Source organism: Silene latifolia, chromosome 5, assembly GCF_048544455.1.
Source record: "Silene latifolia isolate original U9 population chromosome 5, ASM4854445v1, whole genome shotgun sequence".
Taxonomy (NCBI): domain Eukaryota; kingdom Viridiplantae; phylum Streptophyta; class Magnoliopsida; order Caryophyllales; family Caryophyllaceae; genus Silene; species Silene latifolia.
In genome coordinates this window covers 15,447,764-15,467,751 of record NC_133530.1, presented here as the reverse complement: position 1 = coordinate 15,467,751, position 19,988 = coordinate 15,447,764, and the positions used below count along the sequence as shown (strand labels likewise).

At 38.7% G+C, this 19,988-nt stretch overlaps 4 protein-coding genes across 6 annotated transcripts; 1 reads left to right on the top strand and 3 right to left on the bottom strand.

The window, feature by feature from the left end:
• Positions 1-3,866: 3,866 nt before the first annotated feature.
• Positions 3,867-8,763, top strand: LOC141656843 (putative disease resistance protein RGA1). Of its 3 annotated transcripts, XM_074463923.1 has the most exons (3): positions 3,879-4,054; positions 5,455-7,103; positions 7,208-8,763. In XM_074463923.1, exons 1-3 carry the CDS (start codon positions 3,959-3,961, stop codon positions 7,251-7,253), a joined length of 1,791 nt encoding a protein of 596 aa, XP_074320024.1. In that variant the 5' UTR covers positions 3,879-3,958; the 3' UTR covers positions 7,254-8,763. The 3 variants fall into 3 exon arrangements, with proteins under 3 accessions (XP_074320022.1, XP_074320023.1, XP_074320024.1); XM_074463921.1 differs by having other exon boundaries at positions 3,867-4,054; positions 5,455-8,763; XM_074463922.1 differs by having other exon boundaries at positions 3,867-4,054; positions 5,444-8,763.
• Positions 8,764-9,272: 509 nt separating this feature from the next.
• LOC141656833 (calcium-dependent protein kinase 24-like) lies at positions 9,273-12,319 on the bottom strand. Its single transcript, XM_074463891.1, has 8 exons — positions 11,466-12,319; positions 11,212-11,335; positions 10,982-11,125; positions 10,712-10,864; positions 10,388-10,503; positions 10,123-10,290; positions 9,627-9,860; positions 9,273-9,473 (listed from the first exon to the last, which is right to left on the bottom strand). The coding sequence occupies exons 1-8, from the start codon at positions 12,006-12,008 to the stop codon at positions 9,330-9,332; spliced, it is 1,626 nt and encodes a 541-aa protein (XP_074319992.1). The 5' UTR covers positions 12,009-12,319; the 3' UTR covers positions 9,273-9,329.
• A 232-nt stretch (positions 12,320-12,551) lies between these two features.
• LOC141656832 (putative glutathione peroxidase 2) lies at positions 12,552-15,520 on the bottom strand. Its single transcript, XM_074463890.1, has 6 exons — positions 15,199-15,520; positions 13,941-14,017; positions 13,716-13,777; positions 13,495-13,613; positions 12,957-13,124; positions 12,552-12,846 (listed from the first exon to the last, which is right to left on the bottom strand). Exons 1-6 carry the CDS (start codon positions 15,442-15,444, stop codon positions 12,814-12,816), a joined length of 705 nt encoding a protein of 234 aa, XP_074319991.1. The 5' UTR covers positions 15,445-15,520; the 3' UTR covers positions 12,552-12,813.
• Positions 15,521-16,026: 506 nt separating this feature from the next.
• Positions 16,027-19,556, bottom strand: LOC141656831 (uncharacterized). The gene is made up of 2 exons (XM_074463889.1): positions 16,815-19,556; positions 16,027-16,732 (listed from the first exon to the last, which is right to left on the bottom strand). The coding sequence occupies exons 1-2, from the start codon at positions 19,474-19,476 to the stop codon at positions 16,341-16,343; spliced, it is 3,054 nt and encodes a 1,017-aa protein (XP_074319990.1). The 5' UTR covers positions 19,477-19,556; the 3' UTR covers positions 16,027-16,340.
• Positions 19,557-19,988: the final 432 nt, after the last annotated feature.

The following is a 19,988-nucleotide window of genomic DNA, read 5'->3' as shown; positions in this document are numbered from 1 at the left end:
GAAGCTCTTTTGATCGAACACCTAATCCCGCCCGCCTCGATAGCGGCCTCTACTAATGATTAGGGAAGTTATCTATACTTGATATATCGTCGGCTATATGCATGCAATGCAACATCCATTGATTAATCCTAACATGTGAGAATTAGGCTAAGTCGGTTAACACGTAATTAGCATACAATTAATGTCGAAGTAGGATTTAATGCTCATTTTACATGTGAAGGCATACAAATGATACAAAACAATAAAGATTACAATGATAGAAAATTACAATAATGAAAATTACAATAATTACATTGGAATAGGCGATTTATGTCGAAAATACCTTTAAAACGGATGATTTGAGAAAAAGGAAAAAAGAATAAGAGAATAGAACAGGACAGGAGGTGATAATACGGATAATAGTTAATTAATACGTAGCCTAATTAAACTATGTCGAAGCAGAAACGGAGTTCAGGGACAGAACTCAGCCAGGAACAGGCGCAGCAGAGCTGCGTCCCTTTGAATAGGCGCAGCAGACGCTGCGTCTGTTCCTTGGCTCAGTTCTGGCTGTGAAGCCGTAATTGCAAGCCGTTAATGTCGATTGATGATTTTAAAGGTTGATTGATAATATGTACTCGGATAGAAGTGATTAGCATGTTATTTACATGTGATTAATGGTCATAAAGCAATAAAACATGAATGAGACGGATGCAAACGAATTAATTATATGAATGAACGATGGAAAATATTAATGAGTCCTCTGTTGAAATAGTTAATTAGTTTTAAACATAATGATATATACGACGAATCAACAATGAACATGTGAGAATGTATCAATAACGAATTCCAGAAACCCAATATGAACGAATTGAATCTCTAAAATCCGGGTTTGAAATTAATAACGAAAACCCGCAAATATTGATTATAAGGGATTTAAGTCGGATTTTAATAAACTAAACATGTGAATGAACGATGATTAATATACATGTGAATTATTAGGACATGATGACGAAGAATTAGTAGACGAAACAAACAAAAGAAATATTTTGAGTACGAATTACAGAGGATAAACGAAGAAGAAAGGAAGCAGGAACTGCGGCAGCCTCACGAAGAGGCGCAGCAGAATCGCGCTCCTTCAAGAGGCGCGGCGATTCTTTGCGTCCTTTCTCGATGGTTACCTAATGGAAATCCGCAAAAACAGGTTTTAAAAGACGGTTTTAGAAATCGGTTTTAATGGTGTATTCGACATAAATCTTACAACGATGGTACGAAAATAAATACAATAAATAAAAGAGGAATTGTACACCCTCAGACTTACATGTTGACGAAACGAGATGAACTAAGAATCGACTAGTGAATGCTCGACGCGAATGCAAGGAAAGAGTGCCCTCGTAAGAGGAAAACGATTGATTAATTTAAGTTGAGTGTAGTTGGTCAAATTGGTCGATCATGCAACGGAGAGGCTGGTACCCGGAAGGATCCGAGCTTACGTGGTCGGAAGTCCAAGCACGTAGGCGCCAATTAGTAAGAACGAAGTCTAGAATGCAAAGGGAGAAGAGAAGGGCGGACACTCGCGTGAGAAATATGAGGAGCGAAGGCTCCTATTTATACTAATCACACGACGGAATTATGGTAAGAGTTGGATACGGAAGGAAAGATCCTAAACAACCGACTTAGGTTAAACGCGAAACTTGGACAAAAAGAAAGCCCTGGAAAAGGCGCAAGAGAGAGCTGCGTCCCTTGGAAGAGGCGCAAAGACTGCCGCGTCCTTTCCCGGTAGGTTCCTCTGCGCGTAGAAAACGCGTTTGACAGCCTGTCGTATTTTAGGCATAACTTTCTCTACAAGACTCGTATTAAGGTGACTTTGGTGGCGCTGGAAAGCTAAGAAAGAGATCTAGAACTTTCTGTGAAATAGGCCTGACCCAACAAAGTTGTTATCACCTCGTAAAACGGGCTTGAAGGTCGGGTTATCATTTTAACTAAATGAAATGCACATTTTGTAATGTAAACTTTTAGTTTAGCCTAATGAAGTGACATGAGACTCAAAATGAGACATAATCTCAACATTTTATGACATCCTAACCTTAGGTAGACAAGGACATTGCTTTGACTCGGGATTTGACGATTTTAGGAAATGAAGACGGTTTTTGACCCGGACTCCAAATGTACTCTAATTACTGCCAAAACGACCGTATCGGCGCGTAGATGACAACTAAGAGGTAGACATTAATGTTTGAGCAATCACTTGACGATAATCTTACGAACTATCACAAATCGTTCCGCGTACCAAACATGCGGCCCAATCATCACCGGGTGGTTTGCGGGAGGTGCAGAAACGAGGTGTCTACAGAATGTTTGAAATCAGAAACCATGACTATACTGACTAGCTAGCCATCAACCATCCTCCAACGGGTACTTGCCCGTGGGCTGCAACAAAAGATGATGCAGTTTACTTCCTTGGGATTTAAAAAGCATCCAAGCTCCAAATACAATAAGGGTTCATCCCAAACATTGGTTGACCAACAAATAACTAATGCATAAGATTCAATTGTAAGTGTGTTCCAAGCCATGAACTCGTGAATTGTAAGTAGAGAGTGATTGAGCTATAGAGACAAGTTTAACCCCGCTTCCTCTATGTGTGGAACATTGCTTCTTAGGCAGTAGTGGAATAAAATTGTATGGCTACTAAATACTAAGCCATTTCTTACGGTACAAAGTTACATATATTTGTATAGTATGAAAATTTTATTTCCATTTTGATGCTTTCATATACGATTGTTCAAACGTTTTCCAATTTGCGGTCCCGCGCCCGGTAAACCACGCAGTGTTGCGACGCAGTGTACGACTGTTGCGACTCTATCATTTGTGCGTTTTCCAATCTTTTGAAGAATTTTGAAGCAGATTTGTTGCAAGTGCACACTGCCACGTGTAAGCAAGAAACGTTTCAGGCTAGGTACCCTTGAAACAGTTCTACAAATATCTGCAGTAGCGGGAATGACAAACTAATCAGAACAGATTAGAAACATACTCCCTCCTATTCCGAATAACTGTCCCATTTGCCATTTCCGTCTATTCACATAACTGTCTCATTTGCCATATTTGGACATGTTTTTTGACTTTCCTACCCCTGACTCTTTTCTTTATTTACCACCCAAACCACCCATAAACCATCATATTCAATACTTTTCATTATTTAACTCCTATATTCTTACTCCTATATAATACTTTTCATTATTTTAACTTCATTTCTTAATTTTCGTGCCATTGTCCAAATGGGACAGTTATTTGGAATAGGAGGGAGTATAACTAATGGAAACCCCTACCTTTTGGTGTATAATTATTAAGCTTTTCAGCAAAACTACGTTGTTCTAAATGTATATATTCCTACCTTTGGCCAAGTTGAATGGCACCAAAATCGTTTAATCCTACGTTTATCGTGCCTTTACAATGTTTGTACGTGATTCCACTTACGCTATATTAAAACATTGACCTTGCCAGGATTATAAAGAGCCGCTAAAGTTCAATCTGTGCACCGGTATGGGCAAACCACGTTAACAAATTAACCTGCCAATCTAAAGCTACACAAACTTCAACTACACCAAAATACCATGAAATTAATGTCAAATGTTCGTCAAATTGAAGCTCCGCGCCCGGGAGGGCGCGGCGCAGCGACTAGTTAGGGAAAATGTGAGAGAAGGATGAAGAAGGGCAAAATCGTCCTAAAAAATATGTTTTAACCCAAAAAATTTGAAATTTGACGGAAATGTGGTCGGAATCCGATATTGGATGTAATTTATAAACTGATATATTAACTTGGGTATAATTTATTAAAAAAAATTGACGTGGAAGTAAATGTAAAAAAGTGTATTTAACGTGCTCTATTGATTATCGTACTTTTTGCCCCAAAGCCACACAATTGACACATTTGTCTACAATTCACAATTCCACGCTCACTTCTCAGTAACTTGAAACACTAAAAATGGCGAAGAATCCAGAAAATGTAATCGCTGAAATTGGGAAGCAGCTCGCTCAACAATCTCGCCCTTCTAAGCAGTTCATCGTCAAATCTATTCGCGTAACTCTCCTCTCTTTCTTCACTCTTTTCTTTAATTTAGGGTTCTACTGTCGTCCCTAATCTTTGATGTTAGTTTCAATTGTTAATTTCAATTTCTCTTTTATTGTATTTCCTTGTATATGGCTACTTATTGCGTTTTCGGCTTCATTTCATGTTGATCGCCTACTTTTATTTGCCTTTTCACTCACAATCCGTCTTGTTTGTGACGGTCTTCAGCTTGTGACCTCTCATATCCCCTCTCCCACTTGCCCTCCCATGTGCTCTTTGTGAGAGGTCTCTTTAAAGAGACGGATTTTATCCGTCTTCAATGAGAATTTGTGTTTCACTTATCGCAACTATTTCGTTATATCGGCAATTATTATTGTTGGATTGAGGGAAATTGTGAGGGAATGTATATTATTATTATTTTCCTAATAGAAGACTCAGTTCGGATTCAGATGGGAGTTGAGATCACCTGTCCCACATTTGTGTCTCATAGTCATCTTGTGTCCCAACGGATCATGCTTGAAGTATAATAAAAATATTGATGATTTATAATAAAGTTATGATGTGTGTGGTAAGGAGTAATGAGACATGGGATGGGACACAAAATGGGACTGAGGATTTGCATCGTTCGGGTGGGGGTAATTATTATTGGACTAACTTGACCCAAACCCAACCCGACACCCAAACTCAAGACCCGAACTTGAATTGGCCTGACGCAGTATAATCCGACGTGAATGCTTATTATTGCAAATTGATTATTATCCACAAATAACTTGATATTAGTTGACTTGAAAATAACCTGGCCACACCTGAAATTGACCCGACCCAAATTTAAACTGATTAATCTATTTACCAGGTCTAATTGAGGGTAGCTAGTGGGAAGGAAAAGTATGGTACTCCTTTCAACGAAAGAAGATTAAATTATTGCTAGATACTCCCTCTTTGTGAAATTAGAGCAGTTGAGGAATGAGGATGGAGTTTTTTGTCTGATACACAACTTGCTAACTCTTTGTTATTATAATAATACATGTTGACATGCTGTCCATCCCTTTTTCCTCTTTCCATCATACTAGATGCTAGGAAAAGGTTCCCTTCACTTAGTTTCCTGTCATTTATTTCGCAATTCCTGGAAATTTCCTTGTTCACTGAGTATATCAATAAACTGATACTAGTAAGCTGGAGATAGTACCAATCAATCTATCATCATCTTTAACTACAAAATTACTTCAGTTTTACAATTTTATAAAATGGCTGAATCGATGGTGATGGAGTTGGTTAAAAGTATTGGTGAGAAAGTGGGTTCTGAAGTTTGGAAAACAATAGTAGATGCAGCTAACATTGAGTCTCAAATAAAAGGGCTTCACGATATCAAAAATACTATTGAAGCTACACTTCTTGATGCAGATTCATCGCAGGTGTGCAATCATTCTCAACGACTCGTGCTTGAGAAGCTTGAGCGTGGACTTGCCAAACTAATCGATTTCCAAGATGCAAAAGCTACAAAAGCCAAGCAGAAACAACTCATGGGAGGAAGTAAGTTCACAAGAGAGGCGCGCTTGTTTTTTTCTACTTCAAACCAGCTAGTATCCCCTTTCAAGGATGCTAGGAAAATCAAGGGTATTACGGGGGAACTTAGTCGCGTTGCAAGAAACCATGCCCAATTTGGAAGCATAGTTAGCTCCTCAACTTTGAACCAAACCCGAATATTGAGCAATGTATCGGGGTCTTATATGAGTACTGATATGGTAATTGGACGAGATGGAGACAGGGATAAGATGGTAAGCTCGCTGTTAGACTCCTTCGCTGCTGCTGGTGTCCTCCCTGTTGCTTCTTTTGTTGGAATAGGTGGAGTTGGGAAGACTACATTGGCTCAGTATGTGTACCATGATGAAAGGATTAAAACATACTTTGATTTGCAGCTTTGGGTTTCCGCCACCCAAGATTTTAATGTCAAGGATGTGTTACGGCAAATGGTGACATGTGCCACTGATGATGAAAAAGCTCTCGACTGCGGGATTGATCAGCTCCAACGGCGTCTATATCCAAAAATTGCTGGGAAGAGGTTTCTGCTTGTTTTGGATGGTGTGTGGGATGACGACAGTTTGAGAGGGAAATGGATCGAACTGAGAGCACTGCTCAGGGTCGGGGCTCAGGGGAGTCAAGTTCTCCTTACCACACGTAGCAAAACAGTTGCTAGAATTATTGGGACCCAAGACCCATTAATTGTTGGCGATTTAGGAGATGATGATTCATTACTCCTCTTTCAATATGTGGCTGCTACAGAATGGCATGAGCCAGGGGTGGAGGCCATCGCGAAGGAGATTGCAAAGATGTGTCCTAAAGTTCCCCTTGTTATACGGGCAATTGGAAGCCTTTTAGCGGGGAAACATACTGTCCAGGAATGGCGAGCTTTTAGGGATGCCCAGCTTGCAAATTTTGCCTCCTATGGAAGTGATGTCATGGGCACACTCAAACTCAGTTACGATCAGTTAGGTACAAGGCTAAAACTCTGTGTTGTATACTGCTCTTTGTTCCCAAAGGGATTCTACTTCCAAAAAACTACTCTCGTTCGTCTTTGGATCGCCATGGGATATGTTGAAGGCGAGTACACAGACCAAAATCCAGAAGAGGTGGCAGAAGGATATGTGTTGTGCTTGCTAAATCGAGGGTTTTTCTATTGTCATTACAGGGATGGGTATAAGTGCCCTGACTATTTTCAAATGCACAACCTGATGCATGATTTAGTGGTCTCGATTGGTGGGTTTAAGTATAAGATGGCAGATTCAAATACAAATGAATTTGATGAAAGAGTTTGTCATGTATCTTACGATTTAGCAGAAGACGAGTCGTCTTTGAAAGTCCCATCGTTACTATTAAAACTAAAGCAGTTGAAGTCGTTCCTTCTCCCTCTTCCATCAAATAATTCGATGCTCATCAATATCAGTAGACTTTTGCAGTTAAAAGATACATCTATATTCGGAATTGAGTCTTTGAGGGTACTGCGGATGCATGGGCTACGGATTAATAAACTGCCAAGATCAATAGGCAAACTGATCCACTTGAGGTATCTCGATTTTTCGAACAACCTTATCCGTAAACTCCCTGAATCAGTTACACAACTAGTGAATCTTTACTTACTTGACTTATCTTATTGTCAAAACCTTGAAGAGTTGCCCGAGGACATAAACATGCTAGTGATGCTGAGACACCTTAACCTCCTTGAGTGTGACAAATTGAGTCATATGCCCAAGGGGTTGCGAAGTTTGACGAGTCTTGAAACACTAGGCCATTTTGTTGTGGGAAAACCAAGAACCTCTCTCACTCCTTATGGATCCAAGGCTAAATTGGCGTGTGATCTAGCAGACCTGGGCTATTTTGATAATCTTAAGGGCGAGTTGACAATCGTTTTGGTGGATCGATCAAAGGATATAGTGTCAGAAGCCAAAGCTGCAAATCTGAACAGGAAAGAGATTACTGGGTTTAATATGATATTTAGAGAGAGCAATATAGAAGACGAGATGGTGCTAGAGAACCTCAAACCCAGTGCTAGTCTAGAAATACTGCGTATAGAAAACTATGGAGGAAGGAGGTTGCCATGTTGGATGAGAGAAGGAATCCATTTATGGCTTCCGAATCTGGTTCGTATTGAAATAGTTGACTGCAAAGAATGTATAAATATGTGCTCCTTTGGAAGACTCCCTCATCTTAAGATTCTAAGCTTAGAGAGATTGGATAAGGTGGAGTACATAGAAGAAAATGGTAGTAGCAACAAAAGTGACATGGTAGTTCTAACGGACGAGTGCCCTTCCACTCCTTTATTCCCGTCCCTTGCATACCTCACCCTCAGCGACATACCTGAGTTGAAGGGATGGTGGAGTATGACACAGTCTGCTCAAGATTGCAGTCAGAATCAACTCCTGAAATTGATGCCTGCATTTCCCAAATTGAGGAGTATGACAATGAACATGGAGATGGTCATTTCATTGGCACAAGTGTTTCTACAACGTATTTCTTCTTTACCTTCTCTCTGTGTTTTTGGCCAAACCGAGGATGTAGCAGAGCAAACATGCGGTCCTTCAAATGTGGGTGTTAAGCACAGACAACCAGCCATCCTCCTCAAAAACTACCTCCCCGTGATACGTTACCTAACTTTTCGGAATTATCAAAAGGAACATCTTCCTGAGGAGTTTCGAGGTATGTCTTCTTTGAGAAGCCTAACTATACACGAGTGTGAAGCATTAGAGGCGGTTCCAGAGTGGATTGACAGCCTCACCTCCCTCGAAAGCCTTGACATATTTAAATGCCCAAGATTGAAATCGCTGCCGCACGAGATCAGTAACCTATCCAACTTGAAGACACTAAGCCTTGTAGGATGCTCAAGCGAGCTTGAGGAGAGATGCCAATCGCCATCAGGAGAAGACTGGCCCAAAATTCAACATATTCCCTACATTAACATTCGACCCGCTACAAATGGGGAAGAATGAAATGAATCAATCAAGTGAAGAGTTAATTTCTATGGAGACGATTAACAAGAGTATCTGGTATTCTGGTGGTATGTAATTATTCTCATTTGAGTATCTCTTTATTCTCATTTTATTCTCATTTTTGGTTTTCCTATGTATTTTATGTTCAATAAATCTCCCTTAAAATGACAATTTGTGTTTTATGTTAAAACTTATTCACCCTCTCTAAGTAATGTAACCATGTGCCTTAGACCGTCACAAGCAAGACTCGGTGTATTTACAAAGTCCCTTTTGTTTGCATAGATGTCCTAATTATATTGTCCATTTACTTACTTTTTTTAGTTGCATTGCTCATCTAATCAAACGATTTTAGATTCAGTTTAGATTAAATCAAACAAATTTAATTAGGAATGAATTACGGCCTTGACTCCGTTATACGAAAAGTCTAATCTATGCCACTAAACCCGAGACTTGAGTTTGAAACATGAAAAAAAAGAATATATATATATATATAAATAAAATAGAAAGAGAAAATTGGAGTAAACCCATTCTGAAAAATGGGGAACGGGAATGAAAAGAAGTGTTAAATAAACACTACCAAAGAGAAATGAGGGGTTTCATTCTCTTTCCCTTTCCTTGTTACTCCTTACCAAACGCCCCCTAATAGTGCCATCAATAAAGGTCATGTGTAACCTATTTTCCTTCGGCTATTACTTCCAAAATTACGTTCTTTCATTTTGTTTTAAAATAATAGAACGACTAGAGAGAAAAAATTCAACCAAAATTATATTTTGATTCTAAAAAAAAAAGTTTTCCTAAACATTTCATCATTTCACTTGTATAGATTTATCTTTGAACAATTTAAAGCTCAATTTATTAAGCATGGCCTTCGAATATTGTCGTGACGACATTCTCCAATCCATTCCTGAATACATCATTGCCTTAAACTCGTCATAGCTTATGCGACCATCCTGAAAAACCAATGTCACCATACGGTCAGTAAAAGTAAATCTAAATCCTGGTGGCAGAACCAAAATTTATAGTTACATGGCCTAAAAATGAACGAAAATTCTGAATCCAAATCCGTCAAAATCCTAACCATATCGGTAAAATCAAAGGTGTACCTTGTCCAAATCGGCATCAAAAAGAATTTCACGTATGATTTGTTCACTTTTGGTACCGAAATCGTCAGAAAGTAACTCATCTTTTAATTCTTGGAACTCAATGTAGCCACTAGAGTCTTTGTCAAAGTACTTGAATGCACGTCGTAAATCTTCATCATCTCCCATTTTTTGTAGGTGTATTGAAAGCGTCAAGAATTCTCCGCACTCTAAGGTTCCGTTCCCATCGACATCCGCCTTTTATTACACAAAAAATAATATGAGACACATACGAACAAGCAACAAACCGATTAATTTGCATTTTAATTAACGTCGATATGTATCAAAGGAAGATACATTACCAAACAATTTTCTACGGAAGTTTAATTTCATATGACTCGAATTAATCCAACTTAAACCTATTGGCTATTGTGAGACTGTCTCATAGAAGACTTACTGACATAACATACAAATGTAAAAGAAATTGTTAAAACGAAGGGAAGAAATCGAAGAAACTAACAGCGTCAAGGATCATTTGAATATCGGAATCAGGAAGAGCATGTCCAAGCTTAAGAAGGCCGGATTTGAGTTCTTCAAAGCACAAACTTCCATTTTTATCGGTGTCCATCATATTAAACGTTCTTCTTAGTTTATCTACTTGTTCATCTGGTAAACTATCCGCTACCACCTACATTAATTCTCATTAACTCAAAATACGTGTAAAAAATCATAATTAAAATTAATAGTATAATTTTACGAAAAAAAAAGGTTTGGTTTTTGCTTACCCTGAGAACTTTCTTCTTGAATTTGTTCATTAAAGAGAATTGTTTGATCCTTGTTCTCACATTTTGTCCTAACGGAATATCCGCGTTGTCGTTGGCATTTTTCAACCATGGATGTTCTTCAATACAAAAAGCCATATATGAATTCGATAGAATTTATAACAACATTATCTCAGTGTCTAAAATGTGACGACTATATATGCTTAAAAACACAAATATTCATCAACGGTTAAGCGGTTGCAAGGATTTATAGCAACATTATCTTAGTATCTAAAATGTAACGACTATATGTATATACGCTTAAAAATACAAAAAAATTAGGCTTACCAAGGGCTTCATCAACGGTTAGGCGATTGTAAGGATTTTGATCAAGCATACCCTTAACAAGATCCTTGGCTTGTGTTGATATTCTTGGCCATGGATCCCTTTCGAAATCAATCACTCCTTTAACAATCGCATGTGCAATGGCCTCTTCCGTCTCTGCATATATGTACAATGATTAACTTCACGAATTTCTGTTTAATATTGTCGTAAACAACAAATGTCAGGTAGCTTAACCGATAGTCATTGGTATATATCCGAGTTGAAACAATTTACCTGCCCAAAAAGGCGGTACACCACAAAGTAAGATGTAAAGGATAACACCGGCACTCCAAACGTCCACCTCTGGTCCGTAATTTCTCCTTAGGACTTCCGGGGCCATATAATATGGACTTCCGACAATCTCACTAAATCTTTGACCTAAAACCGGCAACAAACCCTTTTGATTTAGTCGTGCTTAGTTACACAAGGAAAAACCGAACAAAAAATTGAGGTCGATTAATTACCTGGTTCAAAAAATATGGATAGGCCAAAATCAATGGCTTTTAGAGCGGCGCTCTCACTTTTATTTACGTATAAGAAGTTTTCAGGTTTGAGATCGCGATGTATTACTCCATGTTCATGGCATACCTACATATTGAATAAACCCAGAAGAATGTTATTACAGGTTATTTGGAAACAGCTTCTTTGTGTTGTTAATACAAGAGTAAGAGATGCTTAGACTTTTGATTGAGACGATTCTAAAGACATAATAACATACCTTAACAACTTGAAGAATGGTACGAACAACTTGAGCAGCAGCCCTCTCGGAATAATGACCTTTAGCAACAATCCGATCAAACAATTCACCGCCTTCACAAAGCTCCATAACCAAATAAACCGCTTCCTTATCTTCATAAGCCTCTTTAAAAGCGACAATATTAGCATGTTCAGGCAAGTGTCTCATGATAGCCACCTCCCGTTTAACATCTTCGATATCCACCTCTGTCCTCAGCTTACTCTTTGATATCGTCTTGCAAGCGTAACTCTCCCCTGTCTTAATTTCCGTGCATTGGTAAGTCACCCCAAACTCCCCCCTTCCCAACTCCTTCCCAAACTTATACTTTTGTCTAATGTTGTCCCCCACACTGGGGTCCGCCAAGACCCGTTTCAACCTAGAACGATGTGATGACCTCGATTTCCTCCCCACCGTGCTGCTATGCTCCTCTAGAGGAGCAGGAGCCAGCTTGGCCGCATCCTTCTCCCCCCTTCTCCTTAGATTTCTCGCCGCTTGGGAGGGTAATCTTGATATGCAGCCTCCCATTTTGGGGGATGGAAATTGATTTTAGGTCACCTTTTTTTTTTACTGTTTTTTTTTTCGTGTTCGGTTAGTTTGGGGGATACATTGGAAAGGGGGTAAGTTTGGAGAGGAGAAAATTGGGTAGAAATGGGGATGGGTTAATTTTAGGAGAGGAGGAAAAGAGGGTGAAAATTAAGGTAAATTTAGAGAGAAATATAAGGAGAATTTTAACGGTAATTTTGAAAAGTAGTTGAAAATCTACTATTTACAGTTGGATGCTTAGATACCTCCTTTTTATTAGAACTTTAACGGTAATTTTAAATATAGGTGTATTTCTTTTCACATTTTTACATGGAGTTTAATTTTTTTTTTTTTTTTTAATAATGCGCCCGTTGTGAGGGTTTTGAAGATCACCGACTTGAGGCGATATTGGGCATTTAACGTCATTACGTTGGGACAGCCGATACCAGTAGTCCAAGATCGTGATCGAACAGATACACAAACGTGGGTCGTGATAAAACTAACCCGATCAGAACAGAATAACATAAATATGGATCGGAACTCAAATTTACCCAATTCGGCCTATATACGGCCTAAAATGGAGTAAGCTTTTAGAAGTAATGTGGGTATCAAATTCGAATAAATGTACATATGTCATCAGTAGAGAACAATCTTCTCACAATGAGATTAGGAATAAATTTTTAGAAGAAACCATGCTGCTAATTCATCTGACAGTTACCGGAAAATGATGTTTCTGAACTAGGTAACCTTGAAGTCGAATACCGTGGTCAAATTCTTTATCCTGTCCGGGTGAACATCATCTATGTGTTTACGCTGATGCCAGGAGGCTTTGAATTTCACTCTGAAAGAGATAAACAGGAGACGAAAATTATAAAATAGTCGTCAGGCCAAAACTAATGCAATGTTTATCAGGAGTTTGAGAAATCTGGAAAAAATGGAAAAATATACGACCTCAATTTGTAGAGGAGAGGTGGTAGGGGCGTATCTTTGTACAACATTTCCTTGTTTGTCCACCAAGAATTTCGCAAAGTTCCATTTGATTTCGTTTATGAAGACTCCTGATTTCTTTGATTTTAGATACTTGTAAAGGGGTGCTGCATTCTTCCCATTCACTTCTATCTGCAATAGTCAGCAGTTAGCGGAACATCAAACATGAAGATGAAAGCCGTACTAAAGAGGGCAGGCAACGAAGCAAAGATCAGAGAGCTAAGTAACTGACTCAATCCATAAGGATAACTTAAAAGGTCTGAAGTTCTGAACTAAATCGGAAAACACAAAATTTCATATGAGACGGACATATGCTACTACAGCCTAACCCATAGAGCGTAGTAGTTATCTATTGGTTTTTTAGCGGGTCAATGGGTAATGTGATGTAGAACGGGGATTCTGGTTAAAATGAGATGGTCTCGGATTATATTACTATGAGACCGTCTTACATTTCTGTCAGCTGCTACAGCCTGCATTGGATTATGAGATGATTTAGTAATACCTTCTGAAAGATAGGGAATTCAGCTTTGAATGTAGAGCACGCAGTTTCCTTTATCTCTTCATTGCTTCCTGGTTCTTGCCATCCAAACTGGTTACACGGAAAAGCTAATATTTCCAACCCTTCTCGGAAAAGCGGAAGTCACATCAGCATTTAGAAAAAGCCAACAAAGAATGCAAGGCAAACATGTAGAACTGAAAATAATTGAGAAACAATAAATAAACCTTGAGTTTTGTACTTTTCATATAGAATGTTGAGCTCCTTGTAATTTGAGTCCGTTAAACCGCTGCAAATTAGATAAATCGAAACATTTCATAAACGGGAAGCAAAGTATTCCAAGTAAATAAAGTAATGAGCAGATAGAAAGAACAGCATTCTTCCCTTCAGACACAACACAGATTATACGAGTATTTCATACGGAGTATAAAATAAAGAGCCATCGTGTTTACCATTTTGAAGCGACATTGACAAGCAGAATAACCTTTCCTTTGTAGTTACTTAAGCTCACATCCGCTCCATAAATATCCTGTTGAAGTGCAAGAAAGTCCATACATTACTTTACTAGTTGGAAACCAAAATGGTGCAAGACAGAATCAGACATATGCTGTGTAAGCCAAAACGGAAGTTTATTAAAATGGTGCAAGACAGAATCACATCTCTGTCTCGGAATTAGGCCGTCTCACAATAAGGTTCACACTTTAATGTATCCCATTCCAGGTAAGTTTGTTTTATCCTGATGACAACATGACATTTACGAGAAAGAACCAATCTGTCTTATTGTAGACGGACAACATTCGTCTAAAGCTGTAGACGGATAGTGACCCTCTCACAAAATGTAAGCGGGTGGGCAAGTGGAAGTATCCATTTCCCACCCACCTGCACACTATCCGTTTATAGTCTAAAGTGAGAATTTGTGAGAAAGAACACTCAATTGTGTCCACTTGCATACCCTTTACTGCTACCAATTGGTCTCCCTTGTGACGGGTTATCATTTGTGACGGATATTTTGTGAGATAAAATGGTAACAAAATGGGTTAGTGGAGAAAGGGGACCACATGAATAGTGTTGCAGAGAGAGAAAAAATGGGTACATTGTGAGGTAAAATGGTATCCGTCTTCAGCTTGTGACGGATATGTCATCTCTTCAATGAGAATTTGTGTACTGCTACTACCTCCCATCCAGATCAAACTACCTACTTATGAAAAACCCCCTCACAAATTTGTAGGCCAAAGGTAGTAGTTTGATCTAGATGGGTGGTACTCCATCCGTCCAGGTCAATTGTTGTCCTTTGGTTTTGGCATAAAAATCTGGGAAAGAGGAGGGGGGCAATTATAAATGACAAGGGGATCAAATTTAGTGTGAATGATCAAATTATTCATCAAGTTCTTAAAATAGAAAAGACAATAATTGACCGAAACACCTTAAAATGGAGGACAACAAATGACCAGGGCCGAGAGAGTACAATTTAACGATTCCGCTAATGTGTCAATGGGAATTATGATAATGATATTCACTATCGGACCCAAGCCCGGACAAAGTAGTAAGATTAGATAGGTTTGTGACAGCCAGTGTAAAAATATGTCACACTTTATAGACATGAATCAAATTAAAAAAGCATCAGATAACCCAATTAAGAACACAAATCATAGAATAAGACGGTCTCAGACGCGAGACGGTCAATTTGATTGACAGAAAAGTAGTGGTTACCTTGACAGTGAAATCATATATGGAATTGGGTAGTTCTTCAGAAGTTTGAGAAGAAGATGGGTATTTATAGCAGTAGAGGATAAGAGCAATACCCAAAAATAGAAAGGAGATCCAATGCTTCTGTTTCCAAAATGCCATCATTGCAGCAGTTTGCAGCTGTTGATTTTGATCACAAAAAGGGTGCAGAAAACAATTTTGATTATTTTTGCCCCACCTAGCTTGTGGGGTTGGTGATGAGGTCTGCATATTGGGGTGTAACCGAGTCGATCTGAGTTTGAGCTCAACTCGAATTTTTAAGTCATAGTTTGGTTCAATTGTTATTAACTTATTTTTGTTTTCATTTTCATGTTCTTATTTTAATTAAAATAAACCAAGTCAATTCCCAATTAAATTGTAGATTGGTTCGGTTTGATCGAATGAGTAATTATTTGACCGAATTGATTTAGACTCCGATAATTAATTACTCATATACTCCCTCCGTCTCAATCATTTCTTTACCTTTTTATTTTTATGAGAAATATTTTAATTAAAGGTAAACAAACGATTGAGTTTGTTGAAGTTAATTTTAGTTATACCATTTTGAACCTTTTTTACATGTTATATTTTGAAGTTTTTAATGGTTAAATTTCAAAGTTTAACCTTAAAATTAAATTGGGAATTTTGGATTGGATTGGTTTGGATTGGATGGAGTAAGTAGATAATTATCTTTTCCAATAATTCCCCCTTAAAAAAGCACAAATTTTTAAGAGAAACAGTTTCTTATTAATGTAGTGAGAGACGGTCTCTCGGAAAACTTACTGAAGTAAAAGAAAAAAACGAGGGATTATACGAAATAGAATGATCTAATAATCATATATTTTATACTTTGATCGGTTGACAACACCTGAAACAAATTACCTTGTTCATTTTTCGTTGTCAAATGAGCCGCAAAGGCAGTACAACAACAGGGTAGGGGGACTCGAACCTGGGGCCTATTGTCATTATATCTCCATCTTAACCACTAGATTAAGACCTCTTTGATAACGAATCACCATGTTCTTAAGACCATTACTTTTAGTATATGTCGATGGTTGGATTCGAGAAATGAGTAATTTTCAGAGGCGGAGGACACAAGAGAAGGTGGTTCCTCATGGTGACCCTCTTCATTTACGCTTCTGTCGAACATTGACGAGGTTTTCTTTTACTGCTCTGAGTCGGGTTATAGCATCAGTAATCTTCATACGACGTTGTGGCAAATGATTAGAGCATGCTAATCCAATATTAACCACAGAGACAATGCATTCCAATTTTCTTTGATGAGCTTCTTGTATTGCCTTATGGTCTTCTACTTCTTCGACGATTTCCTCGTCTGCAAGCGTTGAATCTACAATCTGCAGTACATTGTCAGGTAATGCTGCTTCGACGTACATATGAAGGCTGATGTTTTCCTTGAATGTCGCATCAGTTGGCCTTTTTCCTGTCATCAGCTCCAGTAAGAGTATCCCGTAACTATACAGATCACCCTCTGTAGACGCTTCACTTCCTAGGCCGTACTCTATAAAACAAACGCCATTAGCGACAAATAGATGGTACATGAAAAATAACAACATATGACATAATGATGGAGCTATAATTACCTGGAGCGACATAGCCAACCGTACCCCTGATCCCAACTGTACTACTTTGATCAAGGAGTTGCGGTTCTGCAAGAAATTTTGCTAGTCCAAAATCACCAACACGGGAAACCATGTCGCTATCTAGCAATATATTGCTTGGTTTTAGGTCACAGTGCACAATCGGAATTTCACACTCATGGTGGAGATAGTTAAGAGCATGAGCCACATCAATTGCTATATCAACCCTTTGAATAAGACTTAGGTTGTCAGTTTCATGCAACCATGTGTCAAGATTTCCGTTGGGCATAAACTCATAGACGAGAGCTTTAAAATCGTTTTGCTGAAAATCCATACTTGAGCAAGCTGTTATTATACCTACCAGATTCCGGTGACGTATATTCCTCAAGGCCCTGCACTCTGCCATGAAACTCTTTGATGCACCATGCTGCTGCAAGTTGAGGACTTTGACAGCAACTGTATTACCATTCAAGATTCCTTTGAACACCGATCCAAAATGGCCTGCACCAAGTAAATTCTCGGCAGAGAAATTATCAGTTGCTTTGAGTAACATGTTGTAAGACACATTTGATGACGCTTCCTTCTTCACTGAACCCGAAGAAACAGATTTCCTATATTTTCCGCGACAAGTCATGTACAGGCAGTACAGCCCTGTTGCCATGATTAGTACACCCCCAAATGCAGATAGTATTATAATTGTACCGGAAATTCTGGTTTTTTTCTTCCTTTGATTCTGCTGAATGCATTTCGGCAAATGTAGCTCAGGAACACCTCCACAAAGTCCAGTGTTTCCGGCCAGTGAAACTGCGCTAACATTTGTAAAAACTCCTGTTGTTGGAACCGCACCCTCAAAATCATTGTCGGAGAAGTTTAAGTAAAGCAAAGGGAATTTGGAGAAGTAGGGCGGTAGTAAACCAGACAGATTGTTACGAGAAAGATCAATAGCCTGAAGACCGCCCAACGCACTAAATGTTTCAGGAATATCTCCGTGGAGGTTGTTACCGTGTAAATCTAAGTATTGCAGGTCTAGGCAGTTACCTAGACCTTCGGGAATTACTCCTGACAACTTATTTTCAGATGCATAGAACAACTGTAAGTTCTTCTGTTGTCTGATTTCCACAGGAATGGAGCCGTGTAATTGATTATGAGACAAGCCTAACTCCAGAAACTTCGCGGATCCTCCAAAGAGCTCTTTCCCCAATGTTCCATTGAGTTCGTTATTCGACAGATACAAGTACAACAAATTTTGAGAATACCCCAGATTTGGAGGTATGCTTCCTTCCAATCTGTTGTTGTCTAAATACAGTCCACTCAATCGCGATATATTTCCAAAAGAGTCGGGAATGTTACCTGTTAATCTGTTGAATCCAAGATTAACCCATTCCAGCTTTTGTAGCTTCGAGATATCTTGAGGTATGGATCCCGCAACTAAGGTGGTGCTGATTTCCAGGTCCTTAAGGTTGATGAGATTGGTAATACCAGCGGGCATCACTCCTTTTATCGGACTGTATCCAAGAGCGAGCCATACTAAAGTAGTCGAAAGATTTGCTACAGTTTCAGGTAAGGTTCCTGTAAAATTGTTGTACCTCAAATCCAAGCGCGTTAGCTTACTACAGTTAACCAGTGTGGTTATAACATTGATGTCACCTGCAAAGTAGTTACGGTAGAGTAATAAAGAATCAAGATTCTGGTGACGTCCAAAATCACGAGGCACCTGTCCTGTAAATTGATTCTCTTCTACTGATATATACTCTAAGCTAGTGAGATTCCAAATGGCGAGTGGAATTTCACCCGAAAAATTGTTCTGAGCAATGTTCAATTCGGTTAGACGAGGAAATGTAAGGCTTGCATCTGCTGGAAGCGGTCCTTGAAGTAAGTTGTTTGCCAATACTATTTCTCGAAGAGAGGTGAGATTGAACAGGGAGGAGGGAATAATGCCAGAGAGGTTATTCAGAGCCGCGTAAAGTTTAGTCAGATTTCGCAGTCGACCAATACTGCTAGGAATAGTTCCTGTAAAGGAATTGCTAGATGCAGAGAGAAACTTCAGGGAGGTAAGGTTTGTGATGACATCGAAAACCGGTCCACTCAGTGTATTATGTTGAATATAGAGAACTTCTAACCTTGACAATGTTCCGAACTCTTTTGGGAGCTCCCCTTCGAGTTTGTTACCGGCTACAGAAAAATATCTGAGGTTGATGCACCGGGTTAAGTTGGCTGGAATTTTTCCGACAAATGTATTGTTTTCGAGGTCTAGTTTTTGTAGTCCGAATAGACGACCAAACTCAGGATGGATTTCACCAGAGAGACTATTATTATAGAGCTTGATGTCTCTTAGGAAGGTAAGGTTTCCGATGAAAGGAGATACAGTTCCTGCCAAGCCTCTTGAGTAGAGCTCTAATGCAATCACTCGATTATTGTTACGACCACAAGTAACTCCCTCCCAATCACAATGATGAATCGAGTTATTCCATGAGCGTAAAACCCCATTAGGACGATCCACTAGTCGACTCTTGATGGCCAACAGGGCAGTATGATCAGTCTCATTGCCCAGACTATCGAAACTTTGCCCGGTTACAACAGTTTTAAGTATCAATGTTATGATAACAAGCAACAGAAAAAGGGTAAACTTTGAATCAAGTGAAGATATCAGCCTTGAACAACCCATTTTTTCTGTTTCGATGCTTTTATGCTTCTACTATTTTTCTTAAGGTACCTAAATCATGCTTAATAAGAACTTGTTTAACAAACAGTTCATTGCAATAATTTGATGTACCAATTTATTTTAATGTGAACAAAGGAAAATAATTGCAATTTGGGAAGGGATAATTATTATAGAATAAAGGTTCATACTTTGTCTTCATTCCCCCACTGTCTTTCTATATTAACACTGCTCACATGTCATCCCTTAAGTTTCTATATCTTCTCTGAATATCTTAAGTGTGATTTGTCGTTTTTCGTCGAAATAAATATTACTTATAATTGCTCTAACCAACAACAATAAGCACTAGCTACCACAGATATCTAGGGGAGGCGGGATATACACAACCTTCTAATAGTAAGTTATTATGACATAGGCTGTCTTGGAACGATTCAAGATAAGAAAGAAAAAAAAGCACAATATCTAACAGGAAGCGTAAAATGTATACTGTAATAATTTGAAAAACCGTCATATTAAAT

Bases quoted from the DNA above. Each gene is read 5' to 3' on its own strand.
- LOC141656843 (XM_074463921.1), top strand. From the start codon at position 3,959: ATGGCGAAGAATCCAGAAAATGTAATCGCTGAAATTGGGAAGCAGCTC. The intron at 4,055-5,454 runs GTAACTCTCCTC...GATTCATCGCAG, and splicing joins TCATCGTCAAATCTATTCGC to GTGTGCAATCATTCTCAACG.
- LOC141656833 (XM_074463891.1), bottom strand. From the start codon at position 12,008: ATGGGAGGCTGCATATCAAGATTACCCTCCCAAGCGGCGAGAAATCTA. The intron at 11,126-11,211 runs GTAATTAATCGA...TGCCGGTTTTAG, and splicing joins ATCCATATTTTTTGAACCAG to GTCAAAGATTTAGTGAGATT. The intron at 10,865-10,981 runs GTAAATTGTTTC...ACATATATGCAG, and splicing joins TGTACCGCCTTTTTGGGCAG to AGACGGAAGAGGCCATTGCA.
- LOC141656832 (XM_074463890.1), bottom strand. From the start codon at position 15,444: ATGCAGACCTCATCACCAACCCCACAAGCTAGGTGGGGCAAAAATAAT. The intron at 13,614-13,715 runs GTTTATTTATTG...TTTTCCGAGAAG, and splicing joins TGAAAAGTACAAAACTCAAG to GGTTGGAAATATTAGCTTTT. The intron at 12,847-12,956 runs GTCGTATATTTT...TATCTCTTTCAG, and splicing joins CCTCTCCTCTACAAATTGAG to AGTGAAATTCAAAGCCTCCT.
- LOC141656831 (XM_074463889.1), bottom strand. From the start codon at position 19,476: ATGGGTTGTTCAAGGCTGATATCTTCACTTGATTCAAAGTTTACCCTT. The intron at 16,733-16,814 runs GTAATTATAGCT...TTTGTTTTATAG, and splicing joins GGTTGGCTATGTCGCTCCAG to AGTACGGCCTAGGAAGTGAA.